Below are 27,438 nucleotides of genomic sequence, written 5' to 3'. Positions count from 1 at the left end.
TTTATGGATAATTTTCAATAAGAAAGTGGCTTAACTTTCAAAGATGCTGCAAATTCACAGGTTACATTGATTTCATTAGGACTTGCAGGAGTCAGCACCTTTTGAAATTCAGGCTGTGTTTTTAAAAAGGTGTTGAAATTACCAATACAATTGCTGACTTTCATGCATTCAGTAGTTTAGGGACCAAAATGCATTTGATAAAAGGTTACCGGTTGGTTTCCATGAAATCTAGTTAATGTAGCAGGTTAGCAACATTTATGAATCCTTCCTGCTGTGTCACCTAGGAACATCTATATGTAGGAGCAGTTATACTGCAGGAGATCACTGGTGCATCTAATCTAGTATCCTGCCTCTGGCTGTGGCCTATGCCTCAGAGATAGGTGAAAACCCCCACCATGGGGCATGTAGCCAATTGTGCAATACTGTGTATTGGATAGGGAGAGAGTTCTTTCCCAAATCCATCTGGCTGTTGACATAAGGCCTGAAGCAGAAGGAAACTCAGGAGAATTCTATAAGTGCTGCAAAGCAGTTTAACTTCTGGAAGAAGCCTTTTTATCATTCATCCTTGGAAACTAGTCTCTTATCAGTATATTCTTTATCTGATGCCCCAGAAACTGAGGCTGTTGTTCTGTAAGGTTAAATTAAGTGTTTGCTGCTATCCGTCATATTGCATTCTGGTTTTTTTAATGACTATTTCCCTATTGTATTGGTAATTGGAAGCTTCACAAATATGGCCAAGATTTTAAAGTTTGGCTCCTCAATTCATATTTAGGCACCTAAATAAGTAGCCTGTATTTCAAAAGTGCTGAGCTCCTCCCAGCTCCCACTGAAGATTTTAAAATCTTGGTCTGTGGTTTTTATCCCCAAGGTTTACAGGTTTTTTCTATGAATGTCATGGACATGGACAAAATGGTTGTATTAATTATTCAGATTATGGTGATTATGGAGCAAGATAAAGCCCTATATTTGTGTTTTTCCTCATACCACATCCTAAGCAACATACATACAAACTCTACTTTTATTCTGCTCTTGTCAGCTATTTAGAATGAAATCCGAGATTCCAGGAAAGTAAAACCAATTCTTGTTTTCATTAGTTGTTGGGAAAGGGACCTTTGAATTTCTTACTGTACTGAGAAGTTCCCAGCTGACTGTATCAGTAATAAATCCCAGTGGAAATCAAGGCAGTATAGATTTGTGACCTGATGGGCAGGATAGCCTTGGTCTCTAACTACTGTAAGTTTGTGCATTTCTCTAGCAGGTAGAAGGACCACAGAGGTAATTGAAGTCTTGGTTAGCTGATTTAATAGTTACTGAGAGTAAATTCAACAGTGGATCTTTAAATAGAAAAGATGGAACAACAATATATATTGCCCCCTGGTCTTGTCATACATCTTCATGAAACAGTTTGTATTTACTTTACAGAGTACTATTTGTAACATTAAAATAAGCCCTCAAACAATGGTAGCTTCAACAAAATGTATTAATCACTAGACTATTTTATTTATGCAGCAAATTGTTACTACATACAGAACTTTACCTACAGGTTCAACAAATCTGCCCAGACTCAAAATAAAATGATGCATGCTTTTCTTTTTTGCATTAAATTGAAGAAAAACACTTCTAACTTGGAGAGAATGAAATCCTATATTTTTTTTAATGGAGCCCTTAAGCAAGGAGTATTAGAAATCCTTTATTGCATACAGCCTGATTTTTCTTTAAACTATTTTAGATGCTACATGGGGCCCAAACTAATTGGCTATGTAACACTGGATAAACAATAATTAAGAAGAATATAAAAGGAATAAAGAATTCTCCTGATTGATGGCCCTGGGACCATTCTGGCTCCATGGGTGTGCAATTAAATAACCTATAAGACATACCTGTTCTTTGTAACCACTGTGCAGTCAATTCCTGGAGTAAAAGAATTCTGAGCTTGAAACAGAGTATCTCATGCTGTTACCAGAGTAAGGATTTTTTAAATAAAGTTGCAGAAAGATACCCTGATGGATAGTTTGTTACTGCCTGTTTGGAAAGAATCCGGCAAGGTTTGTTCTCTCTCTCTCTTTTTTAAATGGAAATAACATGAAAATGTTAACAGCATCAGCCAAAGAATGAAATAAGTAATTTATTAAAGATATTTAACTACCTGGCTTCTCACAATTGTAACAAATTTGTAAACAAAACCTTTCACAAATACTAGTAGACATTTGCAAGAAAAGTTCGATCTTATTTTTGCAAAGTGCAAAAGGGGAATAAGCCCTATTGCATTTCTAGAATTATATAAAGGGTTTGATCCTGCAAACACGTACATAAGTAGCCCATATTTATGCAACATTCTCATTAAAAGGGGCTAATTTATGTGGTTAATTTATGAGGAAAGATTAGGGTATCAATTCTACTCCTATTGAAGTTATTGTCAAAACTCAAATTTGTTCTGTAAATTTAGGACTGGGCCCTCAATCCACCTGAGGAGGCATTTATACCATGTTCACTTTGCTTTGAGTGCCTTAACTGAATACTTATGCCTAGATTGTAAACTCTTCAAGGCAGGGGCTATCCTCTTGTTATGTGTGTGTATTACAGTTTACTAATATTCAAGGTTTTTACTCAAGAGTTTGGTTCGGTGATTTTTTTTAATCTATCCCTGTCAGAATCAGCAGGTTCTCTACCTTCTCCATTACTTTAAACTCCAATCTGTCCTAAAAACTTGCTTCATGGCTACCATACAGCCAAGTAGTGGATAAGAGAGATCTATATGGTAGATCAGGGGATTGAGAGGTCTGGTGCAGAATTCTAGCACTGGGCCCCTGACTAAGATCATCCTTTGAGTAATTTAAAACAAGTTTTGTATCAAAAGCAGGTGGCATGATGCTGCAGTAATGGATGGCCATGTATGGGGGATGTCGGATAGAGTTATAACATTCAACCTCTAGCTCTCTAAAAAATAAATTGGAAGGGTTGGGCCTGGCTGGGAATAATTATAACTGAAGCCTAACTAATTTTTGGCAAAGAACAGGGTTTGCCTTTGAATGAGTTAATTTAAGATGGTTTTATTATAGCTGTGGCCTTAGGATAAGAAGTGCAGTGCAGATTTGTTTAATAAAAAAAATTGTTAATCAAAATACCTAATTTTCTTACTTATCACTCCTGTCCATGCACAATTAAGTAGTATGTGATTAAGTTATCCTTTTAATGGATTTCCTCTTTATCTATCACTCATTCATGTAGACTTTTCTGTAATGTAGTTGTCTCCAAATAGACACACATACCATTCGTTAAGTTGTTGTGGTGGTGAGACAAGTGTAAGCATAGGCATTAATATTCACTTTGATTTTAGAACTGGGGAATGAATTTGACAAAGGAGTATCTTTATGATTTTTAAACTGTATTTGTTAAGCACAGACAGTGGGGTTGGAGCAAACAAAGAGCTCACTCCTGCAAATGCTTACTATTGGTCTTAATTTTTAGTAAAGAGAATAGTCCTGTTGATGCTGCCTAGTAATGTGTGCAGGATTGGGCCCTTTGTTTTATTCCCTCCCCTGAGAAACTGGCAGATCCTCAAGACATATATGGCTTGTGGGCCAGGCTTCCAGTTTCTTCCACAGGCCAGAAAGCAGGTGAGAAAACCCCATACTCCTTCCCCACTTTCACCTGGTTAATGTAGGAAACTCTACAAAGAGCCTCAAGGAGTTTCCTGGCCCCTGTATGTGTTTTTCCATAGCGGCAGGAGCTGGCCTTTAAGCCTTATCACCATTATGCTTTGATAACAGTTTAGGGGGAAAGGGAACTGACTGGGGCAGAAGAAAAAGAATAGAGTAAAATTAAAATGTAATCTTTTGCAGAATATTAACTTTACCTGCCACAAAGAAACACATACTATAAACTTCCATACTTATAAGGTAAAGCCAATTGACTTCAATGGGGCCAGGATTTCACCGAATTTCTTGTATTTTTGTAGTACTTGTTCCAGGTGGTGGTGTGTGTTCTATGTAATAGGGTTAACATTTTACAATAAGTCATTTGGTAAAGATTGCTTGGAATGAATTATTTTCCAGTTTGTGTAGGGACCATGTAGTTGGTCCGCTCCATTTAGCATGAGTGAATGGCTCCATTATACATGAGAATACTTCTTAATACTGGAATAGCACAGACTTCGTCATGTCCTTTACCACTGGAATGAGTGAGCAGAGGGTAACACCAAAAATCATGGTCACACTACTGGTCCAGTGGTTTGTTCCATTGGAATCTTCACTGCCCTTTCAGACTCTGAAATCCTTCAACCAGAGAGACTTGAGAAATATAGCACCAGATAATAGCCTACAGGGAACGAGATCAGAGAGATCTTATCACACGAGTAGTTCTTACACTGGAGAGCACGGCTACGGGAGTCAGTGGAATTACTTGTGTGGGAAAGGGTTGCAGGATTGGGTCCGTGGTCTCACTGGTTTTATTTCTGCAGCTGATGAGTGTTTGCCAATTAGGTGTACCTGTGGGAGGCTTTTACTTTTTATGTTTTGATTCCCCTCTGTTTTCATTTCTCATTGTGCTGATTTAAAAATGTACTAATCACTAATGTTGCAGGTGCAGGAGATGTGTCCACATAGAAAAAACATGTATTGTTAATTTACTGTAAGTTAGACAAAAAAGCCATTTAGATGGTTCTAGGTACAATTATATGAAAAGATAATGTATAAATAATTCAATCAGCTTTGCCAGAGGGAGGAATTCTTAAATGAATCTAATTATTCTCATTCCCATGTGATTTTGGACTTGAAATTAACCTTACAAAATGTGATCTTTTGCAGAGTATTAGCTTTAGCCAACCATAAAGCAGCACAAAATGTAACTTGCAGTGCTCATAAGTAAAAATCTATCTAATTTAAAGTATATGGAGTGCAAGGGGTAAAATGTCTGATGTAATCAAATTGTTCAATATAGATTTGGTCATCTGAGTATATAAATGGAGTGCCATGCAGTTTCATGTATGTGCATCCCTTTCTTTCAAAGTGACATTAAAAACTGAGGTTCTAGCTGCCTTTCTTCATATTAAGGTTCCCGTGGCACTTCTGGTCAGAGTAAAAAGAAAAGGAGTACTTGTGGCACCTTAGAGACTAACAAATCTATCTGAGCATAAACTTTCGTGAGCTACAGCTCACTTCATCAGATACATGCAGTAGAAAATAGAGTGGGGAGATTTTATATACACAGAGAACATGAAACAATGGGTGTTACCATACACACTGTAAGGAGAGTGATCGGGTAAGGTGAGCTATTACCAGCAGGAGAGAAAAAAAACCTTTTTGTAGTGATAATCAAGGTGGGCCATTTCCAGCAGTTCACAAGAATGTGTGAGGAACAGTAGTGGGGGGAAATAAACATGGGGAAATAGTTTTACTTTGTGTAATGACACATCCACTCCCAGTCTTTATTCAAGCCTAAGTTAATGGTGTCCAGTTTGCAAATTAATTCCAATTCAGCAGTCTCTTGTTGGAGTCTGTTTTTGAAGTTTTTTTGTTGAAGAATTGCCACTTTTAGGTCTGTAATCAAGTGACCAAAGAGATTGAAGTGTTCTCCGACTGGTTTTTGAATGTTATAATTCTTGACGTCTGATTTGTGTCCATTTATTCTTTTACGTAGAGACTGTCCAGTTTGACTAATGTACATGGCAGAAGGGCATTGCTGGCACATGATGGCATATATCACATTGGTAGATGTGCAGATGAACAAGCCTCTGATAGTGTGGCTGTTGTGATTAGGCCCTATGGTGGTATCCCCTGAATAGATATGTGGGCACAGTTGGCAACGGGCTTTGTTGCAAGGATAGGTTCCTGGGTTAGTGGTTCTGTTGTGTGGTGTGTGTTGCTGGTGAGTATTTGCTTCAGGTTGGGGGGCTGTCTGTAAGCAAGGACGGTCCTGTCTCCCAAGATCTGAGAGAGTGATGGGTCGTCCTTCAGGATAGGTTGTAGATCCTTGATGATGATTTGGAGAGGTTTTAGTTGGGGGCTGAAGGTGATGGCTAGTGGCGTTCTGTTATTTTCTTTGTTGGGCCTGTCCTGTAGTAGGTAACTTCTGGGTATGCTTCTGGCTCTGTCAATCTGTTTCTTCACTTCAGCAGGTGGGTATTGTAGTTGTAAGAACGCTTGATAGAGATCTTGTAGGTGTTTGTCTCTGTCTCAGGGGTTGGAGCAAATGCAGTTGTATCATAGAGCTTGGCTGTAGACAATGGATCGTCTGGTGCGGTCTGGATGAAAGCTGGAGGCATGTAGATAAGCATAGTGGTCAGTAGGTTTCCAGTATAGGGTAGTGTTTATGGGTCCATTGCTTATTAGCACTATAGTGTCCAGGAAGTGGATCTCTTGTGTAGACTGGTCCAGGCTGAGGTTGATGGTGGGATGGAAATTGCTGAAATCATGGTGGAATTCCTCAAGGGCTTCTTTTCCATGGGTCCAGATGATGAAGATGTCATCAATGTAGCACAAGTAGAGTAGGGGCATTAGGGGACGAGAGCTTAGGAAGCGTTGTTTTAAGTCAGCCATAAAAATGTTAGCATACTACGGGGCCATGCAGGTACCCATAGCAGTGCCGCTGATTTGAAGGTATACATTTTCCCCAAATGTCAAATAGTTATGGGTGAGGACAAAGTCACAAAGTTCAGCCACCAGGTTTGCCGTGACGTTATCGGGGATACTGTTCCTGATGGCTTGTGGTCCATCTTTGTGTGGAATGTTGGTGTAGAGGGCAAATACTCACCAGCAACCACACACCACACAGCAAAAACACTAACCCAGACCTAATAGTGGCAATTCTTCAACAAAAAGACTTCAAAAACAGACTCCAACGATAGTCTGCTGAATTGGAATTAATTTGCGAACTGGACACCATTAACTTAGGCTTGAATAAAGACTGGGAGTGGATGTGTCATTACACAAAGTAAAACTATTTCCCCATGTTTATTTCCCCCCACTACTGTTCCTCACATGTTCTTGTGAACTGCTGGAAATGGCACACCTTGATTATCACTACAAAAGGTTTTTTTTCTCTCCTGCTGGTAATAGCTCACCTTACCCGATCACTCTCCTTACAGTGTGTATGGTAACACCCATTGTTTCATGTTCTCTGTGTATATAAAATCTCCCCACTCTATTTTCTACTGGATGTATCTGATGAAGTGAGCTGTAGCTCACAAAAGCTTATGCTCAAACAAATTTGTTAGTCTCTAAGGTGCCACAAGTACTCCTTTTCTTTTTGAGGATACAGACTAACACAGCTGCCACTCTGAAAACTGGTGAGAGTAGACATTTACCCCACTCTCCATGGCCAACAGTTCCTCTCTTTCTCCCAAGCTCGTTGTGCAGTGCTTGCTTCCACCCGCCAATCTATTCAGGTACTTTATGTATGGGCAGTTGCAGTTGCTTTGGGATCCATTTGGGATGAAAAGTGCTCTATAAATGTAGGGTAGATTATCAGTAGGATTGTTATTTGTAATGTAATGCTGCCATTCTTATACTGAATATAAACTGCAGTCTTGCCCAGAATTAGTACTCATAAAATAAAACCAGCACCCCCCCATAGCTTTGGACTACCAGAGACAACAAATGATCCTTGTGCTCCATAACTGTGTAGTTCTTAGATACTGTGATGGTAGATATTTTTAGAAATACCACCCACAGTGGCTAAGTGATTTAGGAGAATGAGCCTTATTGAGATTCAGTGGGATGAATTCTCCAAAGTCACTTAAGTGCTTTTTAGAAAAAAAATTCGCCTTACATAGATACCTAAAAATAGACATCTAGTTCCATTGCATTGTTCATTTTCGAGTGCTTTCTAATGCAGCAATGCAGTTACCCTCTGTATGAAAAAATTCTATATAAAAAAGCCAAATCTAGAATAGGCTTTGTTTTACTAATTAAAAACAATCACCTATTTTATAGAATTATCTACGTCCACATGTATGGGTCCATCACTGACTTACCTGAGCACTTAGAATAGGAGAAAATAGGTTTACACTCCTACAACTTTGTTTCTAACTAGATTACACAAAAAATGCATCAAAGTTCTTTATGCAAAACATGTAAGCGGATTTGAGAAGGAAAGGCTCCTCCTTGCCGCCCCATGGATGAGGGGCCCTGCATTCCCCTATGTAGGAAATATAGACCTGTAGATCTGTCTAGTGGTAGATCCACTGGAAATTCCACTGCCTCATCTTAGACATCAGGAAAAGTTTCCTGACAGTGAAATCTTATAGGTTGTAGAACAGTCCTAAGAGCCAAATTCTGCTTGTTTTACTCATCTGAAACATCCTGTTGATTTCATCTTTCATACTATACTTTTTCTATTCTTTCTTATACTGTTATTCCCATTCCTTGAAAACCTTATCACTAGATTGTACAGAGTGCTAGAAAACAGAGTACAGACTAAAACTGCCTAAGAGGAGCTGGACTAGATTATTTAATAGGTCTTTTCCATTTCTAATTTATATGATCCTATGAATGTTCAGTTATCAGAGGGCTAGGAAATGGAGAACAAAGCAATCCCGAGTGATTTTAGACAATCATAATTACACAAGCAAATAGATCAAGAATATATGACCATGCAACCTGATGATTAAATACTGTATGTTGAAAAATGAGGTCAGACATTTCAGCCCACAAGTACACTCCCACAGAACCAGTTGTGTGCAGTTGTGGCCCAAGAGACAGAGTTACACTGGTGTGAAGGAGATCAGAATCAGAGACCTGGACTCTTATGGGGAACTTTAATTGAAGATGAGTATTTAGAGGACCGAAGAGTCTTCCAGTATAATGAAGAAATTAACTGAGAGTATTCTAGTGCACTTAAACTGTGTAGACTGGTGGACAGAGCAGTAGCCTGGGACTCTGGAGATCTGAGTTCTAGTCTTGGTTCTACCACTGGCTTGTTGGGTGACCTTTGGCAAGTGTGTTTGCATCTCTATGCCTCAGTTTCCCCCATTTATAAAATGGGTATCATATCATGACCTTCTTGTAAAGTGCTTTGAGATAGAAGGATGAAAAGTGCTGTATAAGAGCTAGGTAGTATTATCATCATTGAGTGTCCCCAACTCTCAATTAAGTCCCTGAGAAAGGATGGTCCAGTGGTTAGGGTGCAATCCTCAGACTTTGGAGATGTGCATTCAAGTCCCAGCTCTGCCACAAACTTCCTGTGTGATCCTGGGCAAGTCCCTTAGCTTCTCTATGCTTCAGTTCACTCTCTGTAAAATGGGGATAGCATTAGCCTGATATCATTAGCATGATAGCACTAGCCTGCCTCACAGGCATGGTGTGAGGATAAATATATTAAAGGGTTTGAGGTGGTCAGATTCTACGGTAATGGGTACCATCGATAGATGGCAATTGGCAGGAAACACTTAGCACTTCACAGAATTAGGCCTTCTGAGATTTAAATTTCCAGCAAAGAGTCCAGGCAGTATGACTTGGCACCAAAGTTCCCAAGTCTGATGTGACATCAAAAAAATCATTGAATTAAAGAAGTGAATTGCATTGACCTTGTACCATTAAGTCATTTTAAAGCACTAAATCAATCACTAGCATTAGCAGATATTAGGTACAAGAAAGCTTGAAGGAGCGTCAGTTATGCTGCCATCAATGTTGCTGTGGCTCAGAAGAGCTGAATGGTGCAGATGATATAATTGGAACTCTAGGTTTAAAAATAATCCCATATGCGACATGCTTTTAGCAGAATGCTGGAAGAAGGCTGTGTACTGATAGAAAAGGACTGCCACTGTGGCTATTAGGAGTAGTTAGAATATAAATACTGGGTCATCTCTCTGCCTGAGGAAAGACAGTGCAATTAGGAGAAAAGGCCAGATACATTAACCTATTGATGATCCATTCCATAAAGCTATGACTCGAGAACAGGTTTGAAAGATACAGATTCAGAAGAGAGGACTGCCTGATAAGACAATGAAAACACATAGTATTCCTTAAATAAGAAAGAAAGTGTTTATATATATATATAATTCCATGTTAAAAAGTCTGATAATTAGTTTACTACTTTTAAAAAAATTAAATTTACGCTGTGTCACTGAACATATTGAGGGTTGATTCTGGCTTCCGACTGTATGTGGTGCTCCCCCAGTGCCCAGACATGGTAAAGAAACCACAAGAGACTGGGGGAGAATTCCCTCAGCACAGGAGTAGCATAGGATTGGCATAACTGGTGTAGGGGCATGCATGGTAGTATGGCTCTGTTTCTGGAATCATTGCACAGAATCTTCCCCACTCTCTTCTTTTAATGAAAATATTGTGGTCAAATGATTAATTAAGGAAACAACTCTCAGAAATACCAAAATGAAAACAGTACAAACTTTAGCAAGTCTACACTTGGTTTCGGATGGGAGCTCCATTTGCTGGCTGACTCCCTTGTTTCTAAAAATTCCCATTACCCGAATTTAGGTTCTTGTCTGAAATGTGCATCACTTTTATGGAAAACTCACCATTCCAAACCCCCTGTTTATACAAAGTACATGTCCCTGTGCTTCTTGGACAAATGGGGGTCCACTGCATTTTGCTCTGAGGGCCAAATCCTCCAGCCCTGACCCATATTTGCTCTGGCAAAATCCCTGTTGAAGCCAGGGAAGATCTTGCCACACTTGAAGGATTCAGTCCTGTACATGGGATAGCTCAGGGGTGGGCAAACTTTTTGGCTCGAGGGCCACATCTTTGTGGGTAAATTCCATGCAGGGCCATGAATGTAGGGCTCAGGGCAGGGGGTTGGGGTGCAGGAGGGAGTGCAGAGTGTGGCAGGAGGGGTGCAGAGTGTGGCAGGAGGGGGCTCAGGGCAGTGGGTTGGGGTGCAGGAGGGGGTTGGGGTGCAGGGTGCAGCAGGGGTCTCAGGGCAGGGGGTTTGGGGCTCAGAGCAGGGGGTTGGGGCCCAGGAGGGGTGCAGCAGGGGGCTCAGGGCAAGGAGTTGGGGTGTGGGGTACAGGAGGAGTTCAGGGTGTTGGCTCCGGCCTGGCGCCACTTATCTGGAGTGGCTCTGGGGTGGCAGCGGCGCACAGCGGGGCTAAGGCAGGATCCCTGGCTACCCTAGCCCCGAAGTGGCCAGCACCACGTCCCTGCGGCCCCGGGTGGGGGGACGTGGGGGCAGAGGGCTCCATATGCTGCCCTCTCCTGTGAGTACTTCCCCCCAAGCTCCCATTGGCCGCAGTTTCCCATTCCTGGCCAATGGGACCTGTGGAGGGAGGTACCCACAGGTGAGGGCAGCGTGCGGAGCCCTCTGCTCCCCCAGGGGCTGCAGGGACATGGTGCCGGCTGCTTCTGGGAGCGACACAGGGCCCGCAGTGCCATGGGGGTGGCAATCCTGTGGGACGGATCCAAAGCCCTGAAGGGCCGGATCTGGCCCGTAGGCCGTAGTTTGCCCACCCTTGGTATAGCTTGATTTGTGCATTTAATTAATTCAATTACAAGTTTTCTGCCAAACCGGGTTCCTTGTACGAATCCCTGGTGGTATCTGCTGGAGAAATAGCTAGGTTTTTTTAATACATACTCTGCGGTTCAAAAGAGATAATCTATTTTCAGGAAACTGCAATGTTCCCATTATCATAAAAGGAAACATCCTGGAACTCTTTTCAGTCAGCAGGAGCCCTGCTTATTTTCCACGTTCTCATTATACATGTTTTGGCACAAGCATAAAGTGGACCCACTAATTTATATTCTAGCTGATCAAGTGAGGGAGTCTCATTAATGCAAATTTTGGGTTGGGGGCAGGTCATCTTCACAACCTGCAATAAAAAGAAACTTTACTGAATACTTTCTCCCAGAAGGGGATGTTCCTGTTGGATGCAGTGGCTGAAAGGCAGTGGAACAAATCTCCTGTCATGTTGTCCTCATTTTAATATCATCTGCACAACAGCTGTTGGCACTAATCCTGTTTGTCCCCGTCCTGTACTGTGAATAATGCCGAGGCTCACTTTAGAACCTATCCATTCCCACTGAAGCCAATGGCAAAACTTCCACTGACTTCACTCATATCAGCAAGGAGCCTTTTAGTAACCAGAGATCCAATCTTTCCTTCCCCCATCTTAAATACTCCTTTTTCCTGCTACTTAGGATGTTGCTGGTAGAGGGTACATAGGGGTTGAATACATCCTGCTTCATGGAGTCCTGCCAGTGGAGTAGCTGTGTATTCCATCACATAGCTTACAAAGGGGCTAAAAGTAATGAGCAAGTGACTTGCTCCTGGAGGCACTCAAGGCATCCCTGTAAGAGACTGAGCACTAACTTCACAGGTCTTGGTGTGCTTTCTCTGCTCTTGTAATAATACTCCCTCCACTACTAACTCCTTCCAGCTCTGCAGATCCAGCTCTGAGAACTCACCCTCCACCATAGTCTTCAGGCATGTTAAATCTTTCATGTCCATCTTTCCCTGGAGAACTGCTAGAAAATCCATCAGCTCCCTAGTAGCCTCATCCCATATCACTGAGCCAGGCACTGGAGAAGCAGCCCTGTATGGAGCAAGATAATGTTGAAATGAGTTAGGAGGGGCTGAGACACTATTTCCTTGGTGAGTTTAAATTCTTTGTTTTAATATTATGTTCATGTGAATCAATGTTCTGCCTGTGCATGCCAGGCCAATGGGGAAAGCCTGGCCTGAAGGGGAGTGTAGCAGAAGCACATGGTGTCCGGAGCATGCATAGTTTTCAAAGCGGGTGGCAATGAAGGCACTTTGAGGATTTGCTGATTCAGTCCTCCGCCCCTCCCATCCTTGGCCTCTGCCATAAATTAAAAATCATCTCCCTTGTCAGGCCCCTGGGGAGACAGTAGCCGTGTAAACACCACTTGCCTTTTCCCCAGGGTGAATCTCTCCCACTTAAGCGCAGCAACCTCCGCTTGTTCAGGGAAGTGTGAATTGCAGCCCTTTGAACTACTGAGGGTGAATCCGTCTGTATGGCTTTTCCATCTCTCTAAAGCATGTGTGCCTAGATTCTCTCCTGCATCGAGATCCACTTGGTGCAAGAGGAAGGTGGGGATATTAGAGCATCAGACGCAGTGTAAGCACTTCTCTCATTTATACCAGATAGCTATCATCCTTAAGGGCCCATATGCCAGCTGTGAACTGTTGTGGCACAGTTGTGTTCTACACAAGACATCCCTCCCTGCCTCTAGTACACCCCATACACTGGTATTGGGGGGTGGCAGTTAATGCAGGAGCTGCTTGCATCAGCTTTGTGACATAATAGAGTCCTGTCCCCACCTTCCGCAGAGGACTTTTTCATTTGGCTTGCTACTACCAGCTTCCATCTTCTTTTGAGCTGCTCAGGTTGCACAAAGGGGCTGGATCTAGAACAGAGAACCTGGCCCAATTGTTCTGTATTTCTCTGCTATAGAATACCAGGTAAAACCCCGCATAAGGGGGTAATGGGAAAATAAAAATGCAAAGTGTCTCATGGGAGATGCTTCTGTTCTGTGTGCCCTTCTCTTGTCATACTAGTTTAAATACAATGCCCACACATCACCTGTCGAGCCATACTTGATAGTTGTCAGATGGATGGCAAAAATTAAAAGATGAGAAAAATGTTCTTTTGTGTGACATAATCTGCTTTTGATACATTGGGTTATGTAGCTCTCAAAGTACTGGGCTGCTCCTACACATATTACAAACTTATGAGGGATAAATCTCTTCAACAGTTTGTGTTTCTTTTGTTCATTTTACTTTAGTATAGGGGTTATACTCTTGTTTTATTTTTGCTTCAATCTGATGAAATTTTGGGTTTTGTTCATACATTTAATGTATGATCCATGAAAGGCAGTGAAGTCTACGTTGTCCCAATGGAAATGTAGATCGCATCTGGAAATGCCTTCTGTTCCAAGTGTTTTATGTATTTCAGCTGGGGAAATGGAATATTTAATTTCATTATTCAGCATGGGGCTATTCATTTTGTACAATGAAGGGAAATTCATCAATACCATCTTCAGCTTCCAGAAAAATGATACTTGGTGTGACTGTTTCACACACTCTATTTATATTTAATATCTTTCTCATCACTCAGCAATTATTCATCTTCTCCACTAACAGGTGAAATTCTTGCACCGAGTTACCGTAATTCCTCTGATCTCCTGAAAGCAATTCAATCACTGAAAGCAATTGTTTTTACTAACAGATTTCTTCAGACAGATTTACCAAATGCAAATAACCAAATAAAGGATATTTCTGCCAGTTAGAATTTTAAGAACATTTAGGCATACTTCATAATAGGTGGTAAATCAATGTTACCACATCTTGGTATTCATTGTACTAACATTAATGATGATGGATTCCTGGAGATGGATGCAAATGTGATACTGTAAGTAATTTCTTAGGAATGCCATTGAAATGCAACATTAATTCATGTCCTCTTGTTATGAAATGTCACCAGCTACTCCCATTCTTCACTGCCGTTTTTCCTTTTTAAAACCAATTCAGCATAATATATGATATGGTCACTGTGAAGCCAAGCAAATTTATGATAATTTTATCTACACTTGCATATTGTTACTTTTAAATTTTAATTTCATTTTAGTGCTTCTGAAATCTACAGGCTCAGGAAAGATCAAAGAGTAGTTGTAATTTCTGTGATGGGCCTGACCCTGCTCCCACTGAAATCAATTAAAGTTTTTCTGTCTGCTTCAACAAGCACAGGGACTGGCTTAGTAAGCCAACATGCGACTTTTCTGGCCATTAATAAAACAACATTTTCCTATTATCTCATTCTCCAGGAATGCTCAAATTATCTCTTATGCCAATTGATTCAAATTTTATGTTCTGGGAAGCATGACAGCTGGGAAGGACGGTCTTGTGTTTAAGGCCCCAATCTGGGATTCAATAGATCTATGTTCACATCACAGCTCTATCGTGGATTTTCAGTGTGACTTTGGGCAAGCCACATATTCTCTCTGCCCCAGTTCCTTATCTGAAACATAGAATAGTAATACTTTCCTCTTCCACAGGGGTATTGTGAAGATAAATTCATTAGTGTTTGGAAGGTTTGCAGACACTACAAGGATGAGGATCATATGAGAAAATAGTCTTACTCAGATACTCTGCCATACTGTTACTCTTTGTTTTCACTGTATGCCTGTAATGGTGTTCACTCACCACAAGAGCTCCTCCTCCTGGGCAGGCATGGCATAGCAGTTCTTCCTGCATGGCACCCCCTGCCAAGTGGTCATTTCGTCACTACAGTGGTCTCTCTTCCTGTAATTCACAGTGCTCCCTACTCACAACTCATCCCTCTGGCTAGGTCACTATATACCCCCACCCACCCCTCCCTTCTGGGGTATCAAAGTCTTGCTGGACTAGCTGTCCAGATTGCACCTCAAACAGTCCAGCACCACTTCCCAGTGGCTGGTAGGGGAATCCAGGCCTTACCTTTATACTGGATTCCAGTCCAGCGACCCCATAACCAGCAGCCAAGGTCTACACAGTCTCCCTCCTTGCTGCTGTTTCTCTGAGCTTCTTCCTACTCTGCCTTTTCAGGCATTCTTTCTCCACAACTCCTCTGGGGTTGACCCTTCTTCCAGGGGCAGGATCCTAGGACTTATTCTCCCTGCTAGGTTTCTTGCTCCCAGAGAATGACTACAGACTCTCTCCCTGCAGCCTCCTAGTACTACAAACTTCCCCTCTTTATAATCCTTTGCCAGCTGGGTATCATCAGCAATTAGTATTTATCAATCCCTGGGCCTCCCATCAGGTACAACTGTGAAGGTTAATTGGTCCCTTCTGGGCCACCGTCACCCCTTCAGAGCTGGTGTGGGGATGAACACTCCATCACAGTGCCTCTTCAACTATTGTTTTCTTAAAATCTTCTTCTTCTAGGAAATATTTCTTCCTCCTTTTGCTCACCAGAAATCTCTCTTCTCACTTTCCCTTTCCTGAGCTGTTGTCCCATATCTTCTCTTGTGGTTTTTTCACTTGTCTTTCCCAGAGCATAAGATCACCAAATGGCTGTGACTGAGGAGTACCATGTAAGTTAAGCATCGTATCAATAATTTTTAATAATAGTGATTGGACTGGCTGATGTGTACATGGGTTACTTAATTGGTGTGATATATACTTCAGATATGAACAATTAAAAAGCTCAGCGCTACAGTCCTTTTTTCACAGAAATTTACATTGATTTCAGTAATAAGCATTATCTTCATGGGGAATTTTCCACAATGGATGGCACTGCTGGAACTTCAATTTGTAGTGAAGCTAACAGTATATTTTATTTTTATGATTTTTTCTTACCAAATGGGCAAATTTTCAGAGGTCCTTTACTCAGCACCTGAAATTGTCTACATATTTTCACATCTATAATTTGGCACACAGAGAACTCTGATTTGTGCTTTCTAAATGCATTTGCCCATGTGGATAGATTAGTTAGGCATCTACACAATTTGTATTCACAACTGCAGGACCCAAACCTGCTCCTATTATAGTCAATGACAAAATTCCCATTGACTTCAATGGGAGCAAGATTGGACTCATTTTGAAAAATTCTATTTGGAAAAGGTGAGACATAAAAAATTGGAGGCACCAGTTTTTTGATGCCATTTTTTTAAATGTAGCCCTCAATGCAATTTTCAAAATCAGCACACAACCGTGCAGTCTTGTGCATGCACAGACCTTGATTTTTGCATTGAGACTGGTACATATTCACACTCATCAGTTTGCACACGGGCATCTGAGTTTGTGTACAATTTGCACGTGCAGAAGAAATGCACATACCTTTTTAAACCCCCCCCCTAAGTTGCATAATGATGTAAGACAGTGATTCTCATAACTTTAGGGCAACCATACAAATTGTCCAGACTACAGGCTTGATTCTGATCTTCCATACCAGTGTAAATCAAGATTAACTTATCAAACACAGTGGAGTTACACTGATGTATCTGCTGTAAATGAGACCAGAATCTAGCTGAAAGTCTTTTAGCTATACTAGTCAGTGACCTTGATATCCTTTACCAGTAGGCAGACTTTCTTGACACTGGCACTGATGGAGATAAGGGGGGGGGGGAAACCTGTTAGGTCTTCCAGTCTATCTAGCTTCTGTGATCTACTAATATATGTCAGTTATAACCAATTATTCCTCCTCCTTAGCATTAGCATCTTTTAGGTCTGAAATATCTGGCTCACATTCAGGTGGCTCACATTCATCTGCCATTTTGTTATAGTCCATGATACTTCTGAATGTTTGTTTAAGGTTCTAATGCCATTTGGTGTTCCAGCATAGAGCCTATATCATCCCACAATTTTCCATCTGCTTGGCCTGAGATTCTAAGAACGTGCAGTACAAACAATATAAAACCAACGTCCAACCTCTAGGTCAGGGGTTTTCACAAGAAAAGCCTCTGGTGGCCGCATGCCATTTGAGAAACGCTGCTCTAGGTTATCTAACCACCCAGTGTTGTATATAGCATAGAATTAGGTTGAGAGGAAAAGAATGTATTGTAAGGAGGAATTCCAAGCACAGGGAGGGGCATGAGTAAAGGTATAAAGCTGGGAATGGGAGAAGCAGACTCAAGGGAGGAGCTAGGAGAGAAGATTTAGAGGAGAGGAAGGAATGAGGGGAGAGAGAAAGAGGAAATAAGAGCAGGCTGGGGCAAACTGTGAAGCACTGAAGCGGAGGAAAAGGGCCTTGACATTGATACAGCAAAGGACAAGAAGCCAGTGAAGGAGGGGATGATGAGGTCAAAAGAGTGGGAGAGGAAAGTTATTTTAGCAGCAATATTTTAAATAGACTGGATGGAGGGAAAGTTGAGATGTACAGTCACTGCTATCTATACATCAGTGTTATCTGAACTACAGCAGTAATTGCCATTGCAGTTATAGGGAAATACTGATGATTGTGATTTGCCAAGCAGTGCAGGGTATTTAGCTACTGATTCTCCTTTAGTTTAAATGAAAGATAGGTGATCAAATCCCTGAACGGATCTGAAAACCTCAACTGCCATATCTCCATCACCAACATTTTACTGCAAATGTAGGCATATTAATGACATCCACAGTAAGGTATGTTAGATAGTGGTCCTAAATTAATTTTGTTATGAAAATTTAATTGTCTCTGTGGTGCAACCATCAAGTAAGAAGAGCTACTGCCAAATAGAATAATGCTGAATGTCTCTTCTCAAACAAATGAGAATGCTTTATTCAAAACTAATTTATTTGTCTGTAAATGTGTGGAAAATGTCTATACAACCATGCGGCCTTCAAACAGGTGGCAAGATTCATAACTTACTTGTAAACAATTTAATTTTCCTTAATAAAACCTCCATTCAGACATTGTAGATATAAAGCCAGCCAACATGGAGGATCTGACAGAAGTGATTACTGCATCCGAGTTTCATCCCCACCATTGCAATCTCTTTGTCTACAGCAGCAGCAAAGGATCCTTGAGACTCTGTGACATGAGGGCATCAGCCCTCTGTGACAAACATTCCAAACGTAAGTTCCTAAACTACGTTTTGCTGCAAATGCTTGCTAATGTTCATCATTTGTAGATAGTGCACCTCTGTGTATGTACTGGAGTGCAAGATGTTACAAAATGTGCTAGCTTGTCAGTTACAAACATGCTAAAAAAAACAAAACAGTGACAAAAACTGAGCAAACCATTGAATCTATACAAGAGTTGTTTAGGGACTTGATTGGAAGCACTTCTCTAACTCCTCCTCCTTGCAGTTCATACTACAAACACAGCTGAGTGAAAAGCCCACAACCTGCTATCAATAGACAGATGGTTCTGAACAATTTAGATAGTCTCTTTGTGAAGAGTCTAGGAAAGTACTGTTTAGTATGGATATGCATCTGCTATTCTGAAGTGCAAATTTGAGTTTTGGGGCAAGCATATTTTGTCAATCCAAACTTGATACAAAAAAAAAAAATCAAGGGAAGCATTTTCAGGGTGCATGAATGTTAAGGTATCACTTGAAGTTTTGGCCCCAAATTTTTCAGATAAATGTAATTTCTAAGCATTGTTTTTGCTCAACTAAACAAATGAAGTAACTAATAATATATAAGCCATATAATATGTGAAAGGAGGTTATTTCAAAATTGAACAATAAAAGGAATAAAACGTTGTGATACTATAAAAAGTATTCAGTAGTTGGCCTAATGTGGATGTATATAGCTTGTGAGATTCATATCAAGAAGTTGTAGCTATTTCATCTGATGACCAAATGAGAAATGTGGAATCTGCAAATGGAAAAAGGGAGTTATCTTAAATTCATGATAGCACCAGAATATAAATTACCATGAGGCTGTGTTTTTTCATGAAGAGTCTATGAAGTGAGGTAAGGAATACATTACATTATGAAATAATCTGGCTGTCAGCTCTTTAGAGTCCAAATAGGAGAGCATAGACATATGGAATCCTTTGAAACCCAGCTGGAGAATGGCTTAAGTGTGATAGGTTAAAAGATATCAAGGTCATATGATGGAGAGGGCATTTGCCATGGAGAAGCTTTTTAAATGGACCGAGGTTAATACATAATGAAAGAGAAAACTAAACCAATAAATGGCTCTCACGTTACCTGGTTCTGATATATGTTTTCTTGCCTGGGGCAAGGGTAAAATATTGAACCTAAAGATAAATGGTTAAATTATAGCTCTGACTGCCAGTGGGAAAACCTGTGGAGAAGCTTAGCAGTTCTAATGCCCAAGTGGTGGTGAAGGGAGGCATAATGGGACATTTCAGGGAGCAGCACTTACTATACTTGTACAAAAAGTGTACTGTGTGCTTTCTCCTACTGCTGCCCACCTGATACTAGTTGAGACACTGGGAGGAAGGGGCCCGGCCACATCTCTAATTAGATTCACCAGGGGAAGGAGACCAAAGCCCTGAGGTAAGTGGGGAAGTGGGATACTGGGAGGAAGCACGAGCAGGAGCGTGCAAGAGGGCAAGGCTCCTTCCTCATACTGAGAAAGAGGGACGATCAGCGAGTTACCTCAAGTGCCTATACACAAATGCAAGAAGCCTCGGAAACAAGCAGGGAGAACTGGAAGTCCTGGCACAGTCAAGGAATTATGATGTGTTTGGAATAACAGAGACTTGGTGGGATAACTCACATGACTGGGGTACTGTCATGGATGGATATAAACTGTTCAGGAAGGACAGGCAGGGCAGAAAAGGTGGGGGAGTTGCACTGTATGTAAGGGAGCAGTATGACTGCTCAGAGCTCAAGTATGAACCTGCAAAAAAACCTGAGCGTCTCTGGATTAAGTTTAGAAGTGTGAGAAACAAGGGTGATGTCATGGTGGGAGTCTGCTATAGACCACCGGGACCAGGAGGATGAGGTGGACGAGGCCTTCTTCCGGCAACTCACAGAAGTTACTAGATCACAGGCCCTGGTTCTCCTGGGAGACTTCAATCACCCTGATATCTTCTGGGAGAGCAATACAGCGGTGCACAGACAATCCAGGAAGTTTTTGGAAAATGTAGGGGACAATTTCCTGGTACAAGTGCTGGAGGAACTAACTAGGGGCAGAGCTCTTCTTGACCTGTTGCTCACAAACCGGGAAGAATTAGTAGGGGAAGCTGAAGTGGATGGGAACCTGGGAGGCAGTGACCATGAGATGGTCGAGTTCAGGATCCTGACACAGGGAAGAAAGGAGAGCAGCAGAATACGGACCCTGGACTTCAGAAAAACAGACTTTGACTCCCTCAGGGAACTGATGGGCAGGATCTCCTGGGAGAATAACATGGTGGGAAAGGAGTCCAGGAGAGCTGGCTGTATTTTAAAGAATCCTTATTGAGGTTACAGGGACAAACCATCACGTTGTGTAGAAAGAATAGTAAATATGGCAGGCGACCAGCTTGGCTTAACAGTGAAATCCTTGCATAATGACAGGTTTCAGAGTAACAGCCGTGTTAGTCTGTATTTGCAAAAAGAAAAGGAGTACTTGTGGCACCTTAGAGACTAACCAATTTATTTGAGCATGAGCTTTCGTGAGCTACAGCTCACTTCATCGGATGCATACTGTGGAAACTGCAGAAGACATTATATACACAGAGACCATGAAACAATACCTCCTCCCACCCCACTCTCCTGCTGGTAATAGCTCATCTAAAGTGATCATCAAGTTGGGCCATTTCACTTGATGATCACTTTAGATAAGCTATTATCTATCACTTTAGATAAGTGATCATCAAGTTGGGCCACACACACACACAGACTCACTCTCCTGCTGGTAATAGCTCATCCAAAGTGACCACTCTCTCTACAATGTGCATGACTGGACCAGGCTGAGGTTGATGGTGGGATGGAAATTGTTGAAATCATGGTGGAATTCCTCAAGGGCTTCTTTTCCATGGGTCCAGATGATGAAGATGTCATCAATATAGCGCAAGTAGAGTAGGGGCGTTAGGGGACGAGAGCTGAGGAAGCATTGTTCTAAGTCAGCCATAAAAATGTTGGCATAATGTGGGGCCATGCGGGTACCCATAGCAGTGCCGCTGATCTGAAGGTATACATTGTCCCCAAATGTAAAATAGTTATGGGTAAGGACAGAGTCACAAAGTTCAGCCACCAGGTTAGCCATGACATTATCGGGGATAGTGTTCTTGACGGCTTGTAGTCCATCTTTGTGTGGAATGTTGGTGTAGAGGGCTTCTACATCCATATTGATGACATCTTCATCATCTGGACCCATGGAAAAGAAGCCCTTGAGGAATTCCACCATGATTTCAACAATTTCCATCCCATCATCAACCTCAGCCTGGTCCAGTCCACACAAGAGATCCATTTCCTGGACACTACAGTGCTAATAAACAATGGTCACATAAACACCACCCTATACCGGAAACCTACTGACCGCTTTTCCTACCTACATGCCTCCAGCTTTCGCCTTGACCACACGACACGATCCATCGTCTACAGCCAAGCTCTGCGATACAACCGCATTTGCTCCAACCCCTGGCACAGAGACAAACACCTACAAGATCTCTATCAAGCATTCTTACAACTACAATACCCACCTGCGGAAGTGAAGAAACAGATTGATAGAGCCAGAAGAGTTCCCAGAAGTCACCTACTACAGGACAGGCCTAACAAAGAAAATAACAGAACGCCACTAGCCGTCACCTTCAGACCCCAACTAAAACCCCTCCAATGCATTATTAAGGATCTACAACCTATCCTGAAGGATGACCCAACACTCTCACAAATCTTGGGAGACAGGCCAGTCCTTGCCTACAGACAGCCCCCCAACCTGAAGCAAATACTCACCAACAACCACAGACCACACAACAGAACCACTAACCCAGGAACCTATCCTTGCAACAAAGCCCGTTGCCAACTGTGCCCACATATCTATTCAGGGGACACCATCAAAGGGCCTAATAACATCAGCCACACTATCAGAGGCTCGTTCACCTGCACATCCACCAATGTGATATATGCCATCATGTGCCAGCAATGCCCCTCTGCCATGTACATTGGTCAAACTGGACAGTCTCTCATAACAGAATAAATGGACACAAATCAGATGTCAAGAATTATAACATTCATAAACCAGTCGGAGAACACTTCAATCTCTCTGGTCACGCAATCACAGACATGAAGGTCGCTATCTTACAACAAAAAAACTTCAAATCCAGACTCCAGTGAGAAACTGCTGAATTGGAATTCATTTGCAAATTGGATACTATTAATTTAGGCTTAAATAGAGACTGGGAGTGGCTAAGTCATTATGCAAGGTAGCCTATTTCCCCTTGCTTTTTCCTATCCCTGTCGTCCCCCCCCCCCCCCAACGTTCTGGTTAAACTTGGATTTGTGCTGGAAATGGCCCATCTTGATTATCATGCACATTGTAGGGAGAGTGGTCACTTTGGATGAGCTATTACCAGCAGGAGAGTGAGTTTGTGTGTGTGTGTGTGGCCCAACTTGATGATCACTTTAGATAAGCTATTACCAGCAGGAGAGTGGGGTGGGAGGAGGTATTGCTTCATGGTCTCTGTGTATATAATGTCTTCTGCAGTTGCCACAGTATGCATCCGATGAAGTGAGCTGTAGCTCATGAAAGCTCATGCTCAAATAAATTGGTTAGTCTCTAAGGTGCCACAAGTACTCCTTTTCTTTTAGTGAAATCCTTGCTGATCTTAAACACGAAAAAGAAGCTTACAAGAAGTGGAAGATTGGACAAATGACCAGGGAAGAGTATAAAAATATTGCTCAGGCATGCAGGAGTGAAATCAGGAAGGCCAAATCATACCTGGAGTTGCAGCTAGCAAGAGATGTTAAGAGTAACAAGAAGGGTTTCTTCAGATATGTTAGCAACAAGAAGAAAGTCAAGGGAAATATGGGCCCCTTACTGAATTAGGGAGACAACCTAGTGACAGAGGATGTGGAAAAAGATAATATACTCAATGCATTTTTGCCTCTGTCTTCACGAACAAGGTCAACTCCCAGCCTGCTGCACTGGGCAGCACAGCATGGGGAGGAGGTGACCAGCCCTCTGTGGAGAAAAGTGGTTCGGGACTATTTAGAAAACCTGGACGAGCACAAGTCCATGGGGCTGGATACGCTGCGTCTGAGAGTGCTAAAGGAGTTGGCGGGTGTGACTGAAAAGCCATTGGCCATTATCTTTGAAAACTCATGGCAATCGGGGGAAGTCCCGGACGACTGGAAAAAAGCTAATGTAGTGCCCATATTTAAAAAAGGGAAAAAGGAGGATCCTGGGAACTACAGGCCAGTCAGCCTCACCTCAGTTCCTGGAAAAATCATGGAGCAGGTCCTCAAGGAATCAATTCTGAAGCACTTAGAGGAGAGGAAAGTGATCAGGAACAGTCAGCATGGATTCACCAAGGGCAAGTCATGCCTGACTAATCTAATTGCCTTCTATGACAAGATAACTGGCTCTGTGGATGAGGGGAAAGCAGTGGACATGTTGTTCCTTGACTTTAGCAAAGCTTTTGACACTGTCTCCCACAGTATTCTTGCCAACAAGTTAAAGAAGTATGGGCTGGATGAATGGACTATGAGGTGGATAGAAAGTTGGCTAGATTGTCGGGCTCAACGGGTAGTGATCAATGGCTCCATGTCTCGTTGGCAGCCGGTATCAAGTGGAGTGCCCCAAGGGTTGGTCCTTGGGCCGGTTTTGTTCAATATTTTCATAAATGGTCTGGAGGATGGTGCGGATTGCACCCTCAGCAAGTTTGCAGATGACACTAAACTGGGAGGAGAGGTAGATACGCTGCAGGGTAGGGATAGGATACAGAGGGCCCTAGACAAATTGGAGGATTGGGCCAAAAAAAATCTGATGAGGTTCAACAAGGACAAGTGCAGAGTCCTGCACTTAGGATGGAAGAATCCCATGCACCGCTACAGACTAGGGACCGAATGGCTCAGCAGCAGTTCTGCAGAAAAGGACCTAGGAGTTACAGTGGACGAGAAGCTGGATATGAGTCAACAGTGTGCCCTTGTTGCCAAGAAGGCTAACAGCATTTTGGGATGTATATGTAGGGGCATTGCCAGCAGATCAAGGGACGTGATCGTTCCCCTCTATTCGACATTGGTGAGGCCTCATCTGGAGTACTGTGTCCAGTTTTGGGCCCCACACGACAAGCAGGATGTGGAAAAATTGGAAAGAATCCAGCACAGGGCAACAAAAATGATTAGGGGACTGGAACACATGACTTATGAGGAGAGGCTGAGGGAACTGGGATTGTTTAGTCTGCGGAAGAGAAGAATGAGGGGGGATTTGATAGCTGTTTTCAACTATCTGAAAGGGGGTTCCAAAGAGGATGGATCTAGACTGTTCTCAGTGGTAGCTGATGACAGGACAAGGAGTAATGGTCTCCAGTTGCAGTGGGGGAGGTTTAGGTTGGATATTAGGAAAAACTTTTTCATTAGGAGGGTGGTGAAACACTGGAATGCGTTACCTAGGGAGGTGGTGGAATCTCCTTCCTTAGAAGTTTTTAAGGTCAGGCTTGACAAAGCCCTGGCTGGGATGATTTAGTTGGGGATTGGTCCTGCTTTGAGCAGGGGGTTGGACTAGAAGACCTCCTGAGGTCCCTTCCAACCCTGATAGTCTATGATTCTATGATGATCTGCCCTATGCAGTTCTATCAATTCTAGTGTTTTTGCAGGCCTTTTGTTCAGAGAGTGTACACAGACAAACCATGGTGACCCCCAGAGGTGTGAACCGGGGAAAAGGGTTTCCCTGCATCACTTTCCCCATTGGACCTGTCTGGGGTCAGCACTGATATTCGCAATAACATGTACATAAAGAAGAAGGCGTACCATGGACTGTGAGTACCATACATTGGGTGTTAAGAATAAAACAGGTGCAAAAAAAATTAATGGTACAAGACTCTCTGCACCTCAAATATTTAACTAACTAGGACTCTGAATTACGCTGGAGCCACTAAAAAGTAGAAGTTAAAGAATATCTTTAATTATTTGTTTATAATTAAGTCAGTGTGAACGGGTGTGTAACAGCACGGCATGCACCTCTTGCGAGCGCTCCCTTCTGGTCAGGTGTGTCTGCACTTATGAGTTTATGGTGTCCCCCTTCTGGCAATTTCTCTAGCAGTTTCTAGTGACTCAGCCTTCTGGCCAAGTCACTCACAGTCTGTACAGAACACAACTCAAACAGATCTCTTCTTGGTTATTAGTCCAACAACGTCTTTAAGCACTCCTGGCCCTGGTAGAGACCATGACCCCAGGGCTTCCACCCTGGAGATTCTTTGCCCACTCTGGTCTGTTCTGGCCCCAGCTCTCCAGCTGGGCCTCTTAACAGTTCAGATCACCTTCTGGGGCTTTATCACTGTCTAATTGTAAGCCACTTCCCCAGTGACCTATGGTGGGGACCCAGGCCGGCACAGTACTCCAGGTTCTAGCACAGGGACCACCATGTCTCTTTAACATGCTTTCAGTTCCCTGGGCCACTTCCCTGCAGCCCGAGGTTTCACAGTGCTTCAGGGGTCTTCTATGTTCAGGCCCAGCAGCTAGCCAGGAGCTCTTTCTTTCTCTCCCAGTCCCTGCCAGCACTGAGCTGTCCCTGGTGCTACAGTGCTGACACTGGTCTGCACTGTAGCTCCTTTTATACTAGCCTGCAACCCTCTAATTGGCTAACCCCTTATAGCCTCCTCCTGATTGGCTGCTTTCCTGCACCGTTGCTCTAGGCTGCTTGGAGGACTTAGCTCCACAACTCCTTTCCTGGGAAGGGTGTGCAGGACCCTGAGGTCTCCTACAGGGGGCTTCAGGGCCTAGACCATCCAGTCATAGGGTGCATAAAAATGAAATCCAGTCTGCATTTCATACAGTGCATGAGCTGAAATAATTACTACTGTAGCAAAGGGAACATGTGCTTTGTGGGATCACACCAGCCTGTGAAGTTTTTTCCTTCCTGCCTTTCACAAAATACTTGACTACATATAGAACTATTATATTTATCTAGACCCAAGTTCCCATTTTTTTGATTCTCTTCCTGTTTCAGTAGCAATTGCCATGTGTATGTGTTTGAAACCATAGATTGCTATCTGCCCTGAAAATGATGGATTTGGATATTGTCCAAATATAAAAAATTCCACACACATCAGTGTTCAGATAGGCTCACTACTGATGTAGGGCCTGATCACTGTCCCATGGAAGTCATTTCAGAATCCCCATTGCTTGACTAGGAAGAAGACTGGGCCCATTATTGTATTATTCCATTCCTCCATATTAGTGGAGATGCCTAGTATCTTCATTGTGTTCTGGCTATTGAGATACATAGAGCACAAAATTCAATGTAAATGAGAGTGCTGCAGCAGACATGTGTATTGTGACTGGGCGAGAGGAAAAGTGGCCCAAAACATCACGTGGAGGAGGAGCAGAATGGGGAGCTCCTCCTCCTAATAATGTAACAGCTGTTGAGTTGCTGTGTGCCTGTTGCTGCAGGTTGGCACAGGGACATTTTCTTGAGCTCACAACCTGTTTTCTCACAGTCTGCTGAGATCTGACCTACTGTCATGTGGCCAGTTCCTATGAGAAGCTGAGAACTTGATGAATACCTGTTAACTCTCATGGAGCCAAATCCTGGGATTGAGCCTTTCTGAGGCACTCTGTGCTTCACAGAATCAGGCCTTCAATGTCTACTTGACATTGTTGAAGTCAATGGGAGGTTTACTGAGTAACTGCAAATCTTTCTTGTGTAGAGGGAACACAAAAAGCATATGCACTACTCAGTTCCCACTGAAGTCTTTTGAGGCAGACAGGTCTTATTAATAGGAAATATGCATTTGAGGGTGTAAATACACTGTATGTGGTGCATAGGTCTCTGCATGGGGTGAATTTCTTCAGGAGTAGACACCCAGTGGCGTAGCCAGGTGGAGAAAACAGGAGGAGCGGAGATAAAAAAGGCACCACCCGCTTGTACTCACTCAGCGGCACACCGGGTCTTCGGTGGTGGGTCAGGTGGTGCTCCGGGTCTTCAGCAGCACTTCGGTGGGTCCTTCAC

General features: G+C 42.6%; 1 protein-coding gene across 1 annotated transcript in view; it reads left to right on the top strand.

Moving 5' to 3' along the window:
- PPP2R2C (protein phosphatase 2 regulatory subunit Bgamma) overlaps positions 1 to 27,438 on the top strand; it is a 288,278-nt gene that overhangs the window by 205,822 nt on the left and 55,018 nt on the right. Inside the window, 1 exon segment of the mRNA XM_084625989.1 lies at positions 18,280 to 18,444. Coding sequence (XP_084482115.1) covers positions 18,280 to 18,444 — 165 coding nt within the window.

Source organism: Lepidochelys olivacea (genome assembly GCF_965140295.1).
Source record: "Lepidochelys olivacea isolate rLepOli2 genome assembly, chromosome: 4".
Classification (NCBI taxonomy): Eukaryota; Metazoa; Chordata; order Testudines; family Cheloniidae; genus Lepidochelys; species Lepidochelys olivacea.
Note: the sequence above shows the minus strand (reverse complement) of the source record. Positions and strands in the feature narration are given on the sequence as shown.